The sequence below is a fragment of the Rhincodon typus genome, chromosome 5, assembly GCF_021869965.1.
Source record: "Rhincodon typus isolate 14 chromosome 5, sRhiTyp1.1, whole genome shotgun sequence".
NCBI classification, from domain to species: Eukaryota; Metazoa; Chordata; class Chondrichthyes; order Orectolobiformes; family Rhincodontidae; genus Rhincodon; species Rhincodon typus.
The window spans coordinates 81,448,272-81,470,579 of record NC_063336.1 but is presented as its reverse complement, the minus strand read 5'-3'; the positions used below and the strand labels follow the sequence as shown (position 1 = coordinate 81,470,579).

At 39.9% G+C, this 22,308-nt stretch overlaps 1 protein-coding gene across 4 annotated transcripts in view; it reads left to right on the top strand.

The window, feature by feature from the left end:
- The window catches only part of znf451 (zinc finger protein 451), a 65,266-nt gene that overhangs the window by 23,043 nt on the left and 19,915 nt on the right, over positions 1–22,308 (top strand). For all 4 annotated transcript variants that reach the window (XM_048596958.1, XM_048596957.1, XM_048596956.1 and 1 more), the window contains exons 5-9: positions 6,411–6,522; positions 11,326–11,473; positions 13,244–13,370; positions 14,886–15,045; positions 18,698–18,845. In XM_048596958.1, coding sequence (XP_048452915.1) covers positions 6,411–6,522; positions 11,326–11,473; positions 13,244–13,370; positions 14,886–15,045; positions 18,698–18,845 — 695 coding nt within the window. The remainder of the gene's footprint in view (positions 1–6,410; positions 6,523–11,325; positions 11,474–13,243; positions 13,371–14,885; positions 15,046–18,697; positions 18,846–22,308) is intronic.

Here is a 22,308-nt window from a genome sequence, read left to right as displayed (position 1 = left end):
CAGTACCAAAGATATCAGTTAAAAAAAGAGACAAGGTCCTAAAAGCAGAATATAGGAAGTTAGGAGGTAAGTTGAAAAGTAGGAGTTTATGATGTCAGGATTGCTACCAAAGTCATGTGCTAATCAGCGTAGAAATAGCAGGATAGATGAATGCATGGCTGGAAAGATGGTACAAGGGGGAGGGTTTCATATTCCTGGGATGTTGAAATTGGTTTTGGGGGAGGTGGGATCAGTACAAACTGGACAGGTTATAACTGAGCAGTACCAGGACTGATGTTCCAGGGCATGTATTTGCTAGTGTGATTATGGCGGGTATAAACTAGAATGGTGATGGGGGTAGCCTAAGCAGGGTGACTAGGGAAAGAGAAGTAAGGATAATAATAAAAAGGAAAGGTCGACAGGGTAATCAAAGGCAACAGGCATACGGGGCCACAGTACACATAAAAGTTAGGATGATTAAAAATAGTGAAAAGGTCAGCCTAGAGGCTATCTTTGTGCACTGGCACAAAGCATTCTGAATAACGTAGATGGACGAACGGTACAAATTGCAGTAAATGGACATGATCCCATAACCATTTTGGAGACATGATTACATGAAGATTGGAATTGGGTACTTAACATTCAGGGATATTTGACCTTTTGAAAAGACGGGAGGAAAGGAAAAGGTGATGGAATAGTGCTATTAAAAAGGGATGCAGTGAAGATGGTTGTGAGAAGTGATCTAGACTTGAATGATGCAGAGTCCATTTGTATGGAAGTAAATAACAGCAAGGAAATGAATTCATTGGTTGGAATGATTTATAGACCCCAACAGTAGCCACATTGTAGGAAAGTGAATAAATCAACAAATAATAGGAGCATGTGAAAAGGATAGAGCAATAATTATGGGCGACTTTAATCTTCACATTGATTGGACCAATTAAGTTGGAAAGGGCAGCTACAAAAATGAATTCATAGAGTGCATTAGGACTAGTTTCCTAGAGCAGTATGTCATGGAGCCAGCCAGGGAAAAGGCTATCCTGGTAATAGGTAATGGGTAAATAGGCATTAATAAATGACCTCCAATTAAAAGATCCCCTAGGTGGTAGTAATTATAACATGACTGAATCTAATATTCAGTTTGAACGTGAGAAACTTGGGTCTGAAACAACTATGTTGAACTTAAAGGGCATTACAGTGAAATGAGGATAGAGTTAACTAAAGTGGACTGGGCAAACAGATGAGCAGGAAAGACAGTAAGCAAGCAGTGGCAGGCATTTAAGGAGATAATTCATAACCCTGGACAAAGATATATTTCAGTAAGGAGGAAAGATTTTCACAGAGGGATAAATCAACCATGGCTAACCGAGGACATTAAGGATTGTATTAAGTTGAAAGAGAAAGCATATAAGGAGGCAAAAGTCAGTGATTAGCCCCAAAGACTGGGATATATTCAGAATCCAGCAAAGGAGGACTAAAAAGATAATAGAATATAAAACTATTTTTTAAATATATGTAAAGGAAAAGAAAGGTCAAAGTGAACATAGGCCCATTAGAAAATGAATCCAAGAAGATAGATATGTGGAACAAGGAAATAGCAGAGGAGTTGCACAGGTATTTTGTATCAGTCTTTATGGTGAATGATACTCCAAACATCCCATTAATACTGAAGAATATGAGGGAGGGATTAAGTACTGTCACTGTCACGAGAGCAGTAGTATTATACAAACTAATGAGGCTAAAGGCAGATAAGTCCACTGGCCCTGATGACTTGTATCTGAGGATCCTAAAAGAAGTAGCTACAGACTGTGGATGCATTGGTTGTAATGTTTCAAGAAAAGTAATGGGGGATTGGAAAATGGTCAATGTGATATCTCTATTCAAAAAAAGGAAGGAGGCAAAAAGCAGATATCTATGCTGACTAGCTGAGTACTTCAATTCCAATAAACAATAGCAAATAGCACATTTTGAAAATCATAATCTAATCAAGCAGAGTTAGCATGGCTTCATGAAAAGGAAATTGTCTGACTAATTTTGAGAGTTTTTTTGAGGCAATCTCAACTGGATTTGATAGAGGAGAAACAGTAGATGTGTTGTATTTGAACTTCCAGAAAGCATTCAACAAAGTACCTCACAATGGTTAAGTCATCAGATAAGAACCTATGGTGTTGGAGGTAGTATATGAGTGTGGATAGAGAATTGGATAATGGGCCGGAAACAGCCAATGCGGATAAAGAGTTCTTTTTCAGATTTGTAACCTGTAACCAATGGGGTTCCATAGGAATCAGTGCTGGGACAGCAACTGTTTGCAATATGTATTAATGAATCAAGGAAGAAAGCAAATGTACTGTAGATAGATATGCAGGTAACACCAATAAGTAGGAGAACAGGTTGTGAGAGGGATATAAACAGTTTATAGAGAGATATTGATAGGTTAATTAAGTGGACAGACCATGCCAAATGGGGTATAATATTGGAAAATGTAAGGTGGTTCTTACTTCAAGGGGGTTGGAGTATGAGTTGGAAATCCCCTCCTCCTGTCTTTATCCACCCTCCCCCCAACTTTTTGATGTTAGCAATGCCCTTAACAGGCTTTGTTTGCAAATATTCAGTTGGCCACATGGGTGTTTTCCTGATGGTGGAGGAAAAAAATTTACAAACTCTATTCACAAAGGTGTCTTCATTTTCTGTCACTGTAGACAAAAAAAAGGTGAGAAAAAAGAGAATTTTGAGGGCTTTTGGAGACCGGTCCCTATCCCTGGACCAGAATGCCTGGGTTCAAGTCCCACTTGCTCCAGAAGTCCATAACAGTATCTCTGAACGGGTTGATTAGAAACAAAGATTTAAAAAAAGAGTTGAGAGGATTTATTACAACTGTACAAGGTAATGGTGAGACCACATCTGGAGTATTATGAGCAGTTTTGGTCCCCTTATTTAAAGAAAGATATTGTTTCATTGGAAGTATTTTAGAGAAAGCTCACTAGGATGATTCCTGATTTGGAACGAGTGCCTTATGAGCAAGGGCTAAACAGGTTGAGACTCTGCTCACTGGAGTTTAGAAGACTGAGAGGTGATCTCAATGAAACAAACGGTATTCTTAAGAGACTTGACAGAGTAAATGCTGAGAGGATGGTTCCCCACTTGGGAGAGTCTCGAACCAGAGGGCATAGTTTCAGAATACAGGGGCGTCAATTTAAGACTGAGACGAGGAGGAATTTCTTCTCAGGGTTGGAACTTCTGGCCACAGAGAGCTGTGGGCAGGGTCCTTGTGTATATTAAAGGCTGAGATAGATTGATTTTTGGTTAGTGGGGGAATTGAGGCAGTAATCGGGTGCAAAAGGCAGGAAAATGGATGTAAGGAATATCAGATCAGCCATAATCCTACTGAAAGGTGGCAGAAGCAGGCTTGAGGGGCTGAATCGCCTACTCTCTTCCTATTCCTTAAGGTCAAGTGCTGTCATTTTGTCAATGTTTTTCCTGCGCTAGTAGCTGATTAAGGTGTCTACTGATGTTCTTGAACATTTTGTGCTTATGAGCGGCCTGGTTCAGGAGGGAGGGGAGGCGGGAGGCCACCTTTTGCTGTGATTCTTGGGTGCATTCAGTGAGTAACTGCTGCTCTAGTCCTGCTGAGCATTTCCAGCATTTTCTGTTTGTATTAATCTCTTAATCTGATTCTTGAAATTACTGAACTGCTGTCAGTTTGACTTGCTTAAATCCTCCTAAGTGTTGCAGCAGTCTAAATTCCTTGAATTATTAAATTGTGCTAAGGACCCAGACTGGGTTTGAACAGGCATATATTCTTGTGTCATGTGAATACACTGGAATAGAATTGAAGAAAAATATTCTTGTGTATTAAGCAGTAACTTTTTAAAATTGAAATACTTTGATTTGAGCCTGTTAATACAACACAATTGCTGTTTTATTCATTTGGCCAATAGCAGCTTGTATTGGATAAAATCTATCGACTGATGATGACTGCATGTCAAAAAACAAGCAGTCTTTAAGGGTCTAGGCCCGAAACCTCACCTCTCTTACTCCTCTGATGCTGCCTGACTTGCTGTGTTCCTCCAGCTCTGCACTGTATCGAGTCTTTAACCCTGTTTAAAAGCAATCCATTTGATGCATCAGCGGATGTTAGTGTATCTGTAGTTGCCTCTTTGTTGTCTATATAGCTTGAGACAATTTCACTGAAGTAAACTTGCAGGCTTATGGGGATAAAGCAGCAGAATAAGACTCATTGGTTTGCTGTACAGAGGGATGGCATAGACTAATTGCCTCCTTTGTGCCAAAAACAGCTCTGTTTGTGAAAGGGTAACAGTTACAATGTTTTCTTTGAAAACATTGTTAAAGCACTGTTTACATGCAGCACATTGTCTTATAAGTACTTTGCAGTTTAATTCTGATGGGAAATAGTTAAATATCAGTCTTTTGAAATGGGCTCTCTAACTGAAAATATTTTGAGAACCTCTGCTGGTAAGACATACTTGACTGAAGGCCATAACATTTACAACTTCAGCCAGTTGTGCATTCTGTTGAAATATCCTCCCTCAGCTCTTGGTCGCATAACCGGTAGTGGCAATTGACATGTTCATTGACTTGAGTTTTTGTAATGTGGCTAGCAACAAAACCTCATGGAACCCCTGTATTTGACCCTGAATGATCATCATACCATGTTAGAAGTAGGCTCTTGTTAACTTAATGATTTGACTGCAGCTGTTGCTTGGTTAATTTGGGTAGCTTTTAACTGCATCGTGAAATGTTGTAAAACTTTGGGTAGGCTTTGTTTTTTTTTGACAAATTGCTTGTATTTTACAAGAGAACGTGATTGAAAAATTCACAAGGCTAATCGTGTACTAATTTTGAAGATTATTTAGTGAGGTGACATGATCGAATATTCTGTTAGAATGTGAACTACCTGTTAAGGAGAAGCTGACCTTCTACCTCCTGACTCCAGTTCAGTGCTATTTCCTTGTCAAGCCCTTTTATTTGTCGAATAGTATCTGGATTTATGTAGTACTTTCGTGTTTTTCCTGGCTGTCAAATTAACGCATTAGTTAATATGCTGTATAATATCGGACGAGTAATTACAGGGAGATATATATTTCCTTCTGCCAATTATGCATCTGGCTTTTCTTCCTTGGTTTATGTTTGGAAAAACAACTTGTAGTTTATGACTGGACCACTTGATTTTTAACATCTTTCTTGATGGTGAGGTTGATATTACAATTGCAGGCAGAGACGAGGCTCCGAAAGGATTTGGAAACCAGGGGGTGTGGATTTTAATACTGAGCTGTTACTTACTCAAGTGGGACTTAGACTTGGTGTGAGACAGGACACGGGCAGCATTCCTTCACACATGCTCAAGTTTATGAACAGCGGAACATGGGACCTTGGCCTGCGGTGCATTTGAATAGCAAAGTCTGGAGGTGACAAAGACAGGAATTATGGGATCTAGCAGCACATGAGCTAAGGCAAGGCAGAGTCGGGTAAGAGTCCAGAGGTGGAGGGTGGAAACCTTGATAATGTGGTGACCAACTCATTGCAGGGTCCAACATGACACCTAGGTTGCTAACAGTCTGATTCAGCTTCAGACAGTCGCCAGGGAGAGAGCAGAGTTTGTGGCAGGGACTGAAGGAAATGACTTCAACCTTCCCAAACTTCAGTGGAGGAAGGTTGTGTTTATTCATCAGTAGATAGTGAACAAGTAGCTTAATATTTTAGAGGCAATAAATTCTGGTCCTGGTCCCAGGATATTTGGGTTCTTTTCACCATTATATCCTCCAGTTGTGGCAAAGATCTTGTGAATTGTTGTACTGTTCCCTTTTTCCTGTTCATAAAATGGAGATCATAATTCTGCACAGATTGCTGAGTCTGCTTTCTTCAAAATGAAGGTAAATGCAAATGTGGGAACACAGATCATGGTTGATCTAATAGTGGCCTTAATTTTGTTTTGCTGCCTGTATGCACCCCTCCCCAGTAACGTCTGACTCCTTTGTAGCTCAAAAATCTGTTTACCTTGGACTTGAATCTACTCATTGACCCCACCTCCAGTGCTCTCTGAGGAAGAGAATTGAGAAGATTAATGACCGGCTGAGAGAATAAATTCCCCCTTATGTCCATCTCAGTAGGAGGCCCTGTTTTTGAATTCTAGTTCCCTGTTTCTAGATTCTCCTGTGAGGGGTAACATTCCCTCAACACCTACCATCATGTGTTATCAAATGAAGTCTCTCTAGACTACAACTTTCCATAAATTTAAGTAGTATTGCATACAATTTAAATATTTATTTAGTAGGAGAATTTCTGGATCATTTAATTCCTCAGAACAGTCATTTTATTGGATATGCTTCTTTGTCACCTGTGTTGTTGATCCAGTTTGTTGGCTATTATTGATGAATTTGTCTCTTAGGTTCTAATATTGTGTATTTTTGCAGGAGAAGGTGGATTCACAGCATGCTCACGGCATGCAAGAGTTGGAATTCATTCAAGGACAACCTGCAACTGAAGAAGCAAGAAGATGTGTTGACGGGTGGCTTAAAGTACCAGGTATCTTTTTTTCTGGCATTTTATTTCTAATTGTAATTTTTGTGGGGCCATAATATGGCATACTGAGCTGAAGGGAGGAGAAGAAACCTGGGTGTTTGTTGGGGGGTGGAGTGCAAAGCAGGAGGTGCGCAGAAGAACCTGCTGCACACAAAAATAATAAGCAATAATAATAATAACGGCCATCTGGACCATCATGGATGAATTCTTCCTTTTTCCCACCCTTTGAACCAGAACCTTGGAATCAACAAGAGGGTGCAAAAGGACCAAAACCTATATGAATAAAGAAACAGTTCTGAAAATTGCTGTCCGATACGTTCCCCTTGGTTGTTGAAACTAATCGAGAAAAATCACGTAGGCACCAAGTGTTATCCCGATACACACTTCATTATTATTTGTTTGAGATGTGGATGTTGCTGGCAGGGTTAGTGTTTATTGCCCAGCCCTAACCGTCTTTCACAGCTGCCTTTTGAACTACTACCATCCACATTGTACAAGTATACCCATAGTAATTGAGGAAGGAAGCCCCAGGATTTTAATCTGGACACAACAAATAAAACGGTCAAGATGGTGTGTGATTAAGAGCAGCAGTTCAAGATTTTGGGTGGCTCATCCCACCGTCTTCTCGAAGGTAATTCAAGGAAAGTCAGAGAGGAATTTTCGGGCTTGTTTCTTTTTCCCTTTAGATTTGAGGGTTTTTTTTTTGGCTTGGCTTATTCCAGTTGATTTTGGCCTTTTCCTGCGTGTTACTTTTGTGTAATAAAATGAATAGATGCCCCTGCTCACCACCAGTAAGATTTCCTCTCTCTTCCTTTAACTTGGCAGCCCACATTGTGACCAAATGAAGATAATGATTTACTTGATATATACTCATCATAGGGTTTGAAAAATTAGGCCGAAATATTAATTATCTATTGTTTCAAAGATGCACAATGTCCTGGTATGTATTTCCAGTTTTGCTTTTATTTCAGATCTCAAACATTTATGATGTATCAAATGAATCCAACTTAACTTACTGTACTTAAAACAAACAGAAATTTTTTGATAGCTTCTGTAACCTATAGCTTTTTAATCTTTCCTCTGGCATTTGGTTATTTGTCCAGATTTGGGCGAAGACTATAATAAGGACAGGAGCTGAATGACCCTGGTGGAATGTTCTATGTGATATCATCTTTATCCCATACCCTCCTTGAAATTACCTACCTGCCAATACTTTGCCTCAATTCATGCCTGGAGAAAAATTTCTGTTAATTGGTGGGAGTGCCCAACTGAGATAATTTGAAGATCCTGAGCACACAGCAGCAAGACTTTCTTTGTTTCTTGTGCATGATGCTACAAAAAGGCTGGGTGGAGGAAGCTCCAAGAGTTTTACCTCCTGGGGCGTGAAGCAACTTAACAACGATATTTGTCTTTTGCCAAAAGGTTGTGGACCTGGATGAAGTCTTTGGGGGTGAGTGGATTTGCTGCATGGTGCTAAACTTTTAAGTGTTAGATTTTAGAGTTGCTTGCAACTTCCTCTTCTATAGCTTCTTATGTTACATTGAAAGTGGGTACCCATCAGGTCATTGACCAGGGAGCTCTGGTACATGGTATCGTGTGTGGAGAGATTACTACCTGGAAGCTAGGTTTGTGAAATTAGTGGTGTTTTCTGTGTGGTAAATCTGGTGAGGTTGAGAAGCTGCTCTCTGTAATATTTTTCTTGGAGAAAAACCTCTATAATCCAAGTATCCTGACTGACTTCATCAGTACCCAGGGAAGAATCTATTTGACTATGCTGAGCCATATCTGCCAGTGCAATACATTCCAAAGGATTATTTGTTTACATTTATTTTCATTGATGTTTTACTCACCTTGAAGTGAAAATACCTTAGTAGTTTGGAATATTGAAGGAAAAAAAGGCAGCAAAAATGCATTTAAAAAAAGCTGCTGTTGCTCAGTGACTCAGGAATAGCAAATACAGCCACAGAAAAATCTCAAAGGGAGTCAGTCAGTGTGTATAGTGTGTTGGAGAACGGAAGCAGGAGTGTTAAACTCTTTTTTGTAGGAAATTGTACAAAACTGTTGGAACCTGAGTTTAAGGAGCTCATGTTTTCCCTGAAGTTCAAATGATAGTTTAGTTTGTAGAGTGTTTTGGGTCTCTCAGGGAAAGATACCAGCTGAAGAAAAATAGCTTCTGCTGGAGGCACAGAAATTCATCAGAATGAAACTGGTTGTAGCTATTCCAGCTTGTGAAGTCTTACTGTGGAGATAGAAATCTTCACTGGTGTTTGTAAGGATATTTTTGGGATAAAAGGAGTATCGTGAAGTTGGATCTTTTTCTGGTATTTGTAAATACTATTTTCCAACCTTTTTGTCCATATACTTAATTTTTTTTCTTGTTTTAATAAGTATTCAGTAACTCACCTCCATGGTACAAAGAAAAAGCAAAGTTTGGATCTGTAAGCTCAACTTCGCTCTGAGATCAGACTTGTCTGTTATTAACATCAGCTGGGATCATAACAAAATGGGAGCTTGTCTGGGATCAGTAAACATTGACTTTGAAGGATCTGTGAATCCTTCAATATGATAAGTACTCGAAGCCACTGCATATGGAGCCAGAATTACTCTGAAGTAAGTTATACATTTGGAATTTTAAGGTGGTTTTGACTGTTTTCTAGTCTCCAAGTCCTAGCAACAGTTGATTATTGGAAGTCTTCGACTAAATCTGAATTGTGTGAGTTAGAGAATAAATTGAAGGTAGCATTAAAAACAAACTGTTGTAAGGATGATATGGTTAAGGTGATAATCCAGCATTTAGAATTAAAAGAAAAGCAATTTTAAAATAATAAATAATTAGATTTAGCTAATATTTAGTTGCAACTGAAAGAGAAATAAATGGAAAAACATGAAAGAAGAAAGAAAGAACAAGATAAATGTTAAAGAAGAGAATTTGAGTTGGCAAGAAAGAAGAAAATGGAAGAAAACTGAAAAAAGAAGAATTTGAACTCCAGAGAGTGAAATCAGACAGTACACTTGACTAAAGAAAACTGAAATCGGTTCCTCATTAAGTGGGTCAATTGGCATTTTGTATTTTGACTTGTGTTTGAGTGCTGGGTAAAAAAAATCCAAAGTTTTATTTTGTACAATGCTAATTTTGTTCATAGTTAGCACTTAACTGAAATCTACAGTTAAAATTCTATCATTTTCAGCTTTAAGCTAAGCTTTTAATAAGCCCTACAGTGGATGAACAGGTGGGCTTAGTTAAGAAGCAATTGAACATAATACTTTATTAAGTGGGTCAGCTAGGCCTTTTAACTTAGCATGTAAAACTAGCCAACTTAGTGTGACTTTGTCCTCGAGTACAACTTAGAATAGAGTGCCACAGTTAGCTGATTAAGGGAATATGACCTAGATGTGTGTCGGCATTAAGAGAGTTAACAAAGGAAAGAAAAGAGTTGTTCTACTGCTTTTGCCTTTTCTAAATGTTTTAGCCTCTAGGAATTTATTCTTAACTCTTTTAACAGAGAAGCCAGTTATTTACTGAGTTGCCCATATGCAATGACAGTTTATTCTATTCATAAAATTTAAAATAGCAAAGAAACCGATGGGAAGGTTTATAAAACATTACAAACCATAAGTGAAAATATAATCGAAAAAAAACATTAGGCAGCGAATTAGAACACCGTAAGCATATAAAAATTAATATAGATCTTACAAAGTGGTTCAAAGTTTCAATTAGTCTCAATCACAAAGCCCTTTAAAACTCTGTGTTCCTCATGAAGAATTTCAACTCCTCATTGTCTAGGATTTAGACTGATCCTCAGCCAACAGCAGTGCACAACCAACCTATTTCCTTTGGCATGCACTTCATCAAAAATGACACATGTCTGTGGAAACCCTTCAACTCTGCTGGTGTAAATCCCCAGTATAGTCATCAAGCTGAAGTAACTGTATATTTACCTATTCTCAGCTTTTGGATTTGGCCTTCAACTTCTTCAACCTGCCTTACTTCACTACTGGTATCATCATATGAGCTCCAGTGGCTCTGTGTTCTTTTATGTGGTTTCAACCATTTTAGTCATGGAATCATAGAACTCCAACAGCGTTGAAGCAGGCCATTTGGCCCATCAAGTCCACACCGACCATCCAAAGAGCATCCCACCACTACTACCTTATTCCTGTAACCCTGCATTTACCACGGCTAATCCACTTAATCTACACATCCATGGACTGTGTGAGGAAACCCATGCAGACACGAGGAGAATGTGCAAACTCCACACTGACTGTCGTCTGAGGCTGAAATCGAATCCGAGTCCCTGGCGCTCTGAGGCAGCAGTGCTAACCACTGAGCCAACAACTGGATGGTATCGTCAGAAATTTTGGTTTCTAATCTCCATTGCATTAGAAACTGGAAGAGTCATCTTCCCCTTTTCAGTGATGGCCTATCTCAAAAAGTGAAAGTTTCAAAAACATGTATTCCAATTTAAAAGTCCTAAACAAAATAAAATCTAACGTATTTGATCCTGTATTTGGATCCATCCTTCTGACAACAACCCTAACCATAATTATTTGGTATGCAACTGCAATTTATTCTTCAGTGCAAAATTATGCTCCAAGAATGAAAGAGGTCTTGGTAAAATGGTACTTGGTAAATTCACAAATTAATTTTATCCTGCCTGTACTGTCCAAATTAACTAGATTTATATCATCTTTTGCTGTAGCTTTCTAATTTGCCATATTTTACTCTCTTCTCTCTGGCCCTAACCCCTGACCTCTTCTTCCCAATATCCAACCCTCTACACCCTTCCCAATGTATGTATCAAATAGGGCCAAAGCCTGGGGTTGTCAGTTTTGGTCGTAGAGGAGATAGAAGACACACAAATGCACCAGTGACTCCTGATCCCATTGACTGCCCAATAATGAACTGCAACAGAAAGTTTGACAATAGGCATCTGCTGTTAGGGCATTTGAAAAGGTAGGCATTTTCTTTTAAACATGTTATCCGCAAAAGTAATATGGTTGTACAATACTGTTTAAGAAACCGGAACTACAGATTTGTGAATGAGCCACTGAATAAATACTGAAAATTTAATACTTTGCCAACCTAATTTTTCTATAAATTTTTCCTAATGGAACTGAATGGCTGCAGTGGTTACTGAATTGTAACTGGCTGGTTCAATGACACTTGGTCCCATGTTCCCACAGCGGGAGCACAGGGAACTTGTAATGGACAACACACAGCGTTCCATTTTGGCTCCCGGTTGGGAAAATGGTTGATTATTTGATGAGAAATGAATCTGGGGATCAGTACTGGTGCTTATTGTGGTTGCTTATTGTGTTTTGATAAGAGAAACCTGGGCTTTTTCCAGAGCACATGTGCAGCCACTTGTTCTTTCACTATTGCTGAGTCAAATGTGCAAAAAGACTACACACCTTCATGTTTAATGACATTTCAATTCCCCAGTATCAACTTTCTGAGGGTTACCATTGATCAGAAACTGACCTGGAGCAGCTATATTAATATTGGCTACAACACCAGATCAGAGGTTGAGAATTCTGCCCTGAGTTCCTCACCCCTTGATTCCCTAAAGCCTGTCCTAATTTAAAAGGCGCAAGTCAAGGGCATGTTGAAATGCTGTCCACTTGGTTGGATGGATGCAGCTCCAAGAACACTGAAAAACCTTGAGATCATCCAGGTCAAAACAATCCACTTGATTGGCAATCCATTCACCACCTTCAGCATTGACCCCCTTCTGCCTCCACTCCTTTCCACCTCTGTCCCCTTCACACTGATACACGGTGGCAGCAGTGTATACCATTCACAAGATACACTGCAGCAACTCACCAAGAATCCTTCTACAAGCTTCTTCCTAGCTGTGACCTCTACCACCTAGAAGGTCAAGGGCTGTCATCGCATGAGAATACCAGCACCTGCAAGCTCCATCCCAAGTTTCACTCCATGGCTTGGAACTATATCACCGTTCCTTCAACGTCACTGGGTCAAAATCCTAGAATTTTCCCAAAGGCGATGTCGTTATCCCTACATCTGAAGGACTGCAATGGTTCAAGTAGGCAGCACATCACTACCTTTTTGAGGACTATTAGAAATAGAGAATAAACGCTAATCTAGCAAGCAATATCTGTGCCATGATTTTTTTTTCAGTAAACAATTGCTGGAAAAGTTTGGTGTGTGAAATGCCAAAGAAGACTGGTCCTAATTGTGTCACCTCGAGTGCTGCACTCAGTACGCTCTGGTACCTGGCAAACCTATGATTGTGTGGACCCTGGACTGTGAGAAAACTCCATATTGGAGTAGTATAGATGGACTATTGTCACTGCCGTAAAAGGCTAACATTACATCTGATCGTGGCGGAGTCAGTAAGATTCTTGATCAGCAAGGGAGTCGGGAGTTATAGGAGGCAGGCAGGAGAGTGGAGTTACAGCTGTGATCTTGTTGAATGGTCGTGCAGGCTCCTGGAGCCAAATGGCTGCCTCTTTGTGAAGTGGGGATTCCACATTTAGTCAGAGAGCATAGATATTGTAGCAAGAGACCTTTTAAAATTTTTATTTTTCAACTGAGGAGCACAAGGTGACAGATGGAGTATGATCATTCCTGGACTCTTCCATTGCAACTCATTTTGTAGGGTGCTCTGCTTCTCTACAGTTTGCTATCAGGCAGCTTGGAGGAAGTTCAGTTGATAAGTTGTGCTAACTTTTCAAAATATGCTTTCTTTTTAAAAAAAAGGTTTGACCATTCTCCATGTGATCCCACGATTACACTTCATGGGTCTCCATCCACTTGGTATATTTGTGTTGCATGCTGTCAACGATTCATAAATCTACAGAAATATGAAGAGCATTTGGCTTTAAAGGTATATTATACTGAATGCATGATGAATAAAATTCATTGTTAGTACACCTGTGTAATTATTATTTAACTGTATTCTCCATTTTTTACTTATGTTTAAGTCTAGAAGTTCCTAAATTAATGGTCATAAATTCTCCAGACTAGTTTCGATCTGTTAGTTTTGTTGATCCTTGTTTCCCTCCCCTGCAAACTCTTTTCTAGTCTCCTTCATCCTCTCCTATCCTGTACCACCAACCTCCTCCCCAAGCATCCATTCTGGTCCTCTTTCTCAAACCCAACACCACCCCGCCCCACAACAAAAAAAAACTGGAAAATTTGTGCTCATCTGAGAAGGCCGTTGGGGTCTCAGTTTAATAGCTCATCTGAAAGAGGATAGTGCAGCATTCCCTGATTCCTGCACAGGGATGTCAATTGGATTATGCATTCAAATCCCTATCACAAAATTTGAACCCACAACCTTTTTCAGAGCTGAGGGCAACTGAACCACAGCTGATGCATCTTGGCCCATAGTATCAGATATCCAATGCAGTGTTGCTTGAGTCGGTATAACGTCTTTAAACTAACCTCAATGGGATTGGTTTGCATTGGATGGTTATATAATTAAAAGGATTACAGGCAAGAAGAGCTTTGGGTTTTTTTTATTTTGTTGTACCTTGGACTTCTTAAAAAAGCTTAAACGTCATTGAAAGCAAATAAAAGGTTGTCTATTCGGTCTGGAATCAGATAGTGATGCCAATCACAATCAAAAGACATTCCATTAAGCATACTCAGTACCTTGCTTGTATCTTGTACCTAAATTTTAAGCTGTGCTAAGACTGGATTGGTGACCAGTGAAGCACGTGGAGTTACATGGTACCTTTTATCATGGTTCTCAAATAAAAGAGCTCCTCTTCAAAGTGTAAAATTAGTGATTGAGTTTTAGCTAAGCAAGCCTGTCAACCACTTTGTGCACAGTGAGATCCAATAGAAATGAATGGCCAGTGTTGTTCGTGACTTTTAGCCAGACACCCGACCTCTATTTGCAAGTCACGTTTAGCCATTGGATATTTACTCATGAAGAACCTCTTGAACCTGGAGTTGATGATGTCCTAATAACTTGTAAGTAACCTGGGCCAGTTTTATTTTTGTGAGAGAAGCAAACTGTTTCTGTAGGTGGGTTGGTCGATGATGAGTGGACACTTAATTTATAATTGGCACAAGAACCAAGGGGGTGACGACAGAAACTTTTTTAACTGCGTTGTGTTGCTATTATCTGGCCTGAAAGGGTGGTGGAAACGGATTCACCAATAACTTCCAAAAAGGAATAGGGTAGAATATTTGAAGCAAAAGACTTTTCAGGGCTGTGATGGAAGAGCAAGGGGTGTCGGACTAATTGGTTAGTTCATTCAAAGACCTGATGCAAATGTGGTAGTCTGAATTGCCTCCTGTGTGCTGACTTGCTGTTGTCTGCCAGTTAATGAAGAATATGTAGTTATAATGGAAGAATGCACAGATTAAAAAATTGTCCTTTTCTTTAAAGGTTGATTCACCGGATCATGAAGGTCATCGGTGTGACCTTGAACCACAGGTTACTCAGTGCTTCGCTTGCCCAAGCTGCTACCTCCTTTTCAATTTAAGAGATGAATGCTTGCAGCACATGGCCAAGACAAACCACTTCCTTCAAAGACACAAATTGAGTGGTAGGTTTTGTTGGGGGGTAGGGGTTAGGAGCACGGAATGCACTTTAATAGTTAAATGAATCAATGTTATTGTACATCAAAATTGATATATTAACCTTGTGGAAGTCTGTTACGTAGAGACTAGAAATGATTGTGGTGGCAATGGTGTGTTTGTAAAGTGTTGAATTATGGACGGAGGCATTAGGCCTCTCATGTCTAAGCGAGCTCTTTTTATTAGTTATCCAATTAGTTCTGCTACACCAACTGTTATTCCTATAGCTGAGCACTTTTTTTATTGTTTTCTTGATGCGTATCCAGTTCCTTCTGCAAGTTATTATTTAATCTGTACCCCCACTCTTTCAGGCAATGCATTCTAAATTGCAATTTGCTTTGTAAAACAAGAATTATTTTAACCTCTTCCTCTGATCTGTGCCCATTATCTTAAAACTGTCTCCTCTGGATACTGACTTCCCTACCAGAGGAAACAGTTCTCCCCTGTCCACCACAAAAAAATCCTTATAATGTGTCAATACCTCCGTTAAATTGCCCCTTAACTTCCTCTGCTCAAAAGAGAACTTTCCAGTCTCTTCACTAACTGAAGACCCTCATTCCTTGTCCCATTATGGTAAACTAGTACGTTTCTTTATGCAGCTGAATCATTTGCTTTAGTAAAATAGCATTGAAATTCTCTGCATGTGTATTTAAATCTACTGCATTTTTCATTGATTATAATATTTGTAACGGGACGTCCCTGGAATGCTTGGATTTTTGATGAGCTCCATGAAATAAATAGATCTAAATGAAACAGATTCAAAAATTTCAAATTCACTGGAGATGTCGCTTCTGTGGATTTTTCGATGTGGAACAGTTTTTATTGACAGTAAAGTCTGGTGGTTAATGATTCAGTTAAATAATATGAAACATGAAGTTGATAGGTAATGCTTGGAAACTTAATATCCTGTACATTTGAACAAATGGGAATATTATCCCCCTTCAAATAGTCTTCAACGTTTGTGCAACACTGCTGAACCCAAAGCTATCAGTTCCATTCCTCTCTGTCCCATTGAGATTATCACCATCTTCAAACTTACCTGGTGCTTTCTTCCTTCTCGCCAGTCTCCCCCTGACCTACCCTGCTGTAAGTGTACAAAACATTGCTGGGCTCCTGTGGCACACTGGGTAGTGTCCCTACTTCTGAGCCAGGAAGCCCAGTTCAGATCCAACCTGCTCTGGAGGTGAGCAATAACATCGCTGAAGGGGTTGATTAGAAAGTATATACAAGAACATTTTTACAAGCGTGATCTGCCAAAGCACAGACAATACTGAAACAATCTACAGAGGAAAACTGGTTCCAGATTAAGAGCCTCTGCCAGACCGATAATAGATGTAGCTCCACGAATAAGCCTTGCTATTTTAGCGTGATTTCTGTGACTCTTTACTTTTCATTTGTTGGCAAAGCTATGTTTGTTTTTCTCTCAAAGATTTTAATGTCTATAATGCCTTTTATTTCCTTAGAATATTCAAAAGCTATTAGCCAAAGTAGTTCTGAAATGTAAGGTGCATGGCAGTTAAATTACACATGGCAAGTTGCCACAAACAGCAATGTGATAGCAACGAGATAATCTGCTTTAATGAACTTGGGTTGATGGATGAATATTTGCCAGGATACCAGCGATAAATCCCCCATTACTTTGAAATTGGTCTTTTTTTAAAAACTGGCCTTCTGAAGGGCAAATGGGGTCTTGGTTTGATATTTATCCAAAAAGGCAGCACCTCTGCTTGGGCAGCACTCCATCAGCGTCCCCTTAATTTCGAACTGGCATGGCAGCATGTTCTATGTCCTCAGGTATGTGGAGTGTGGCATGAACCCATAACTGTGATTCTGAGGCAAGGATACCACGACTGAGCAACATCTGACTCAAAACTTTCAAGATACGACAACAGCCCTAGGTTTAATATCAAGAACAATGCAATATGTAGTGAATTGAAAAGTACTGGAAGATGAGGTGAGCTAAACATGATCGTAGAGTCACCAACTAAGCATCCGAGCTTCCAAGTTTTTAACCTCAACCACTTAGAAGGAGGGCAGGAAGTATGTGGGATTACCACCACCTCCAAGTGCCCATCAAGCCACACACTACCATGACTTGAAAATGTACCATAATTCCTTTGCTGTTCACTGGGTCAGAACTGGAACTCCCTCCCTATCTGTGCTATGCATGCACAAAAGCTGTAGTATTTTAAGAAAACAGCTCACCTGGCCTTATTGAGGGCAGTTAGGGTTGGGCAGTGATTTCAAGGCATTCAAGTAGTACCTACATCTCCAAAAATAGTTTATTTTATAAAATAGCAATTGCTGGATATCCCTTCAGAGTAAATCCTTACCCAAGGAATTCTCAGTCCCATGCTAGGCATTGTTCCCTGCATACCACCTAAATAAATGTCAGGCTGGTTTAAATTGGTTCATTCTGCACAGGAGGGTTGAACATTAAATCTTCCTATCTCCATTTCATAAAAATAGTGTGTTCCGCAGGTATTCATGGAGGAATCCACAGAAACCATAGAAAAGTTGCAGGAGCAAAAGAGGTCATTTAAGCCCATTGTGTCTACATTGGTTGAAAACCAAAACAAAATCTGGCCACCCGTTCCATGTTCATCTTCCAGCACTTGGTCCATACTCTTGAGAATTATAGCACCTCAGGTGCAGATCCAGGTACCTTTTTAAATGAGCTGAGGGCTGACGTTTCCTCCATCAAACTAGGCAGCAAATTCCAGACACCAGACACTTGACACCCTCTGGGTGAAAAATTATTTCTTCATGTCACCTTCAATCCTTCTACCTTTGAACTGTGCCCCTAGTAATTGACATGTCCACTGGGGAAATTGAGTTTTCCTGACTATTCTGTCTAAGCCCCTCATAAGTTTGTACAACTTGATTAAGTCACCACAACTTTTTGTTAAGGAAACAAGCCATGGCTTATCCAACCAATCCTCAATTTTCAAATCCTGGCAACGTTCCTGAATATTTCCTCTGTACTCTGTCCGGAGCAATTATGTCCCTACAAAGCAGTGACCAGAACTACATACAAACATAAGTTGTGGCCTACCCAGCATTTTAAACAATTACAGGATTAAACCCTGCTTTTGTATACTATACCACATCTAATGAAGGAAAGCTTTCCATATGCTTTCTTTACTATCTTATCTACCTGCCTCGTCACTTTCAATGACCTGTGGACAAGTACTCTGAGATTTCTCATTTCCTGTATCTCTGTCAATATTTTATTGTTTATTGTGTATTCCCTTGCTTTCTTTGACTTTTCTTTACCCTTGCATCACCCCTTGCTTTTCCAAATTGAATTCCATTTACTATTTTCCGTCTGTAGAAAATGCTGGAGAAGATTCTGTAGGTCGGCTATCATCTGTGGCAAGAGAGTTAAAGTTACAGTTCAATGACCTTGCATCAAAAATGGAAGATGAAAGGCTTGTCTAGGATTGTTTTGTGAAGCTAAAGACTTGTTATCAGCTACAGTTCAACATTAGCCATTTTTATTTAAGCTCTGTTAATTTTATTTGTTAAACTCTGGTGCATTATCAGAAATGTTGGTTTCGTCTGAAACTAACCCGGTGTCGTCTGAAACTAACCCAGTTTCCTCTTGTTTATCTTTAATAGGTGAGCAGGGAACACGCTGCCCTCTTCCATTCCCTAACTATGCAAAAAAGTTGTTGATTTCCTTGTGCCAGGAGGTTCCTTTCCAGGTGAAATGTACAGCTTGTCAACAAATGCTCCGCACACATGTGGAACTAACAGCACATTTCAGGTGGGTTTATATCTGTGTTGGTCTCCCGTTTTCTTCAACCCCCATTGGTGCCTTCAGCTGCCTGGCTGCTAGGCACTGAAATTTCCTCCCTAAATCTTTCTCTTATTTCTCATCTAAATAATCTCCTTACTAAATTGCTATGTGTCTAATCATGTGCTCAACTGTTCTTTTGGCTCTTTATACAACTTAAGTCCATTTTTGTCTGATTTATGCAGTAAAACGTCACAGAAGTGTAAAGGACCTGAACAAATGAAAGTTGTTTATTCAACAATTTGGTAATAGAAGTATTTATTTTTCCTTCATTTTGACTAACTGGAAAGGGTCGCTGGTTCTGGCCATGTTTTGTTAAATCACTGGGATTATTTTCTGTTCCGCCCGCTGTTCTGCCCAACCTCCCAGTGGTTGTTGATTCCTGAACAGAAACAGGAGTTGCTGGAGAAACTCCATAGATCTGGCAGCATCTGTGGAGAGAAAGCAGAGTTGACATTTCAAATCAAGCTCAGTTCTGAAAAAGGCCACTGGACTCAATGTTAACTCTGCTTTCTCTCTGCAGGTGCAGCCAGACCTGAGTTTCACCACAGTTTCTGATTTTCAGATTTACGGCATTTGCAGTCCTTGGTTTTGTTACATTGTCAATCCCTTATTTACTGAAGGCATAGGAGTCTCCCCCTGTGGCATTGTTTTATAGACTGGGAACAGTCATGGCTTGGCCATTGCTGGTCTTCACTTTGTACCTAGACATGCACTTCCGCCAAAGCAACCATCAGCAGTGTGAAGAGAAGCTAATTTTTCCCCTTGCTAACCTGTGGCTGTTGAGACCTGATGTGAGATCCCTTAGCTGAAATGCATGATCAACATTGTTAAACTAAGATTTACTTTATGTACAGTTCCTCACTTCAGTAGCTGAGTGATATTGAGCATTCTTGTCTTTTCCAGTTGAGGTACAGTTCAAAATTGGAAGATAGGGGCTGCAACCAAAAGTTTTATCATGAACTTTGTGAAAGGAGTATAATTTTACTAAAGCTGTCAATTTATAGGGATTTTGATAAGGGGTTAATTTCTTTGAAACTTAACTGACACTTAGTGAGAGCATGCGGGAGCTATGGCATGCGATTTAGAAATCAGTCTTGTGAGCATCTGAGAGCCATGAATTATTTGGTCCATTCGTAAGAGGATTTTCAGTCTCTCAACTCACAACTGCTGCCCTCTAGAAGGACAAGGGCAGCAGATAGAGATGGGAGCACTATCACCTGCAAGTTCCTCTCCAAGCTGCTCATCATCCTGACTTGGAAATATATAATCGTCCCTTCAGTCTTGATGGATGACAATCTTGGAACTTCCTCCCTAAGAGCATTGTGGGGATACCTGCAGCAGATGGACTGTAGCAGTTAAGAAGACAGATCACCACTATATTCTCAAGGGCATAGAGATGGGCAATAAAAGCTGGTTCAGCCAATGACATTCGCATCCTATGGACATTTTTTTAATGGATAGAAAGGCTTGAGATCTTTAGCTTTATAAATTAATGGCAGAGAGTACAGAAGCAAGGACATTGTGATAAACCGTCATAAAATTGTTGTTTGGACACAACTATGCTTGGTGTGAAGGTATTAGAGAGGGTGCAGAAAAGATTTATGAGAAAGGTTCCAGACATGAGGGACTTCATTGATAGATAATCTCTGGTTGTTGTCCTTAGAAGAGAAGGTTGAGAGGAGACATGACAGGTATTCAAAATTATAAAGTGTCTGGACAGAGTAGATAGAGAGAAACTGTTCCCATGCTGGGGAAAAGATTGAGAAACCAGTGATATTTGTTTAGCTGACTAGTAAAAAGGTAATGGCAGTCTGAAGATATATTTTTCCACACAGAATGAGATTAGTATCTGGAAAGCACTATCTAAGATTCTGGTGGAGGCTTATAGAATTGGTACTTTTAAAAGAGACTTGTGTAATTGTCAGCATGTATAAAATTTGCAGGACTAAGTGGAAAGTAAAGGAACAGTGGAGCTAACTGAGTTGCTCTGTGAGATCAATACAGATATAACAGTTCTAATAGCTTCGTCTGTTCTTTGGTTTTATGTTGTTGCAGCAAGCAGATTTAATTGCAATTGAACTAAGTTTGAGGACATATGTTTTTGAAGATTTTTGTTTGTTGCAATTTGAGTTGTACATTTAGGCAAGGATATTAATGGTTACAAAGCAAAGCAGATAGCCGGAGGTAAAAAGCAGTCAGCCATGATCTAACTGAATGATAGAGTTGGCGTGAAGGGCTGAATAGAGGAGTGAAGGCAGCCGGTTTCTGATGCTTGACTTATTGTGTTTTACAATCTCAGTGTGCTGATTGGCCCTGTGTTTAGCTGGATTATAGGTTGACCAAGGTCCTAGCAACCGCAAGGCTCTAGATTTTGGCTGCACAATAAAACCCACTTTAACCTCAGTTGTCATTCTACCGCAGATAAAATCTTTTTTCAAGTCTTCATCTTCACTTCCTTTCTTCAATGCTATCTTTACCATCTTGTCAATTGAGTTATAGAGTCATAAAGCTCACAAACAGACCCTTCAGTTCAACCAGTCCATGCTGAATGTAATCCCAAACTAAACTACTCCTACCTGACTACTCCTGGCCCTTCAAACCTTTCCCATTCATGTACTTGCCCAAATGTCTTTTAAATGTTGTAATTGTGCCTACATCCACCACTTCCTTAGGTGGGCAGGACGGTGGCTCAGTAGTTAGCACTGCAGCCTCACAGCGCCAGACACCCGGGTTCGTTCCCACCCTTGTAGGACTGTCTGTACAGAGTTTGCATGTTCTCCCTGTGACTGCATGGATTTCTGCCGGGTGCTCCAGTTTCCCCCCACCATCCAAAGATGAGCAAGTTAGGGGGATTGGCCATGCTAAATTACCCATTGTATTCAGGGGTGTGTCGGTTAGCCATGGGAAATGTAGGGTTATAGGGATAGGGTCGGGGGATGGGTCTGGGTGGGATGCTGTTTGGAGGATAGGTGTGGACTTGTTGTGCTGAATGGCCTGATTCCAGAATTCTATGAAGTCTTCAAGGAAGTTCATTCCACATGTGAACAAGCTCTGTGTAAAACAAAAAATTGTCCCTCATGTCTTTTTTAAATCTCTCTCCTCTCACCTTAAAAATGTGCCCCTAGTCTTGAAATTTCCCATTCTCAGGAAGCTCTTTGCAAGTTGTAAAAATCATCACCCCAATCCTTTTTTGCAGGGATCCCTGTTTCCTGCTAGTATCTGTCAGCAACAATCTTCACTGGCTCTCAAACTCCCAATTTAATTGATTTTACCATCCTTGCTCCCTTCCGCAAATGCCTTGTCACTCAGGAGGAGTTGGTGGTGTAGTGGTTATGTTTCTAGACGCATATTCAGAACCCAGGTGAATATTCCTAAGGCCTTGGTTCAAATCTTGTTGGGCAGTTGGCGCAAGTTAAATTCAATTAATAAA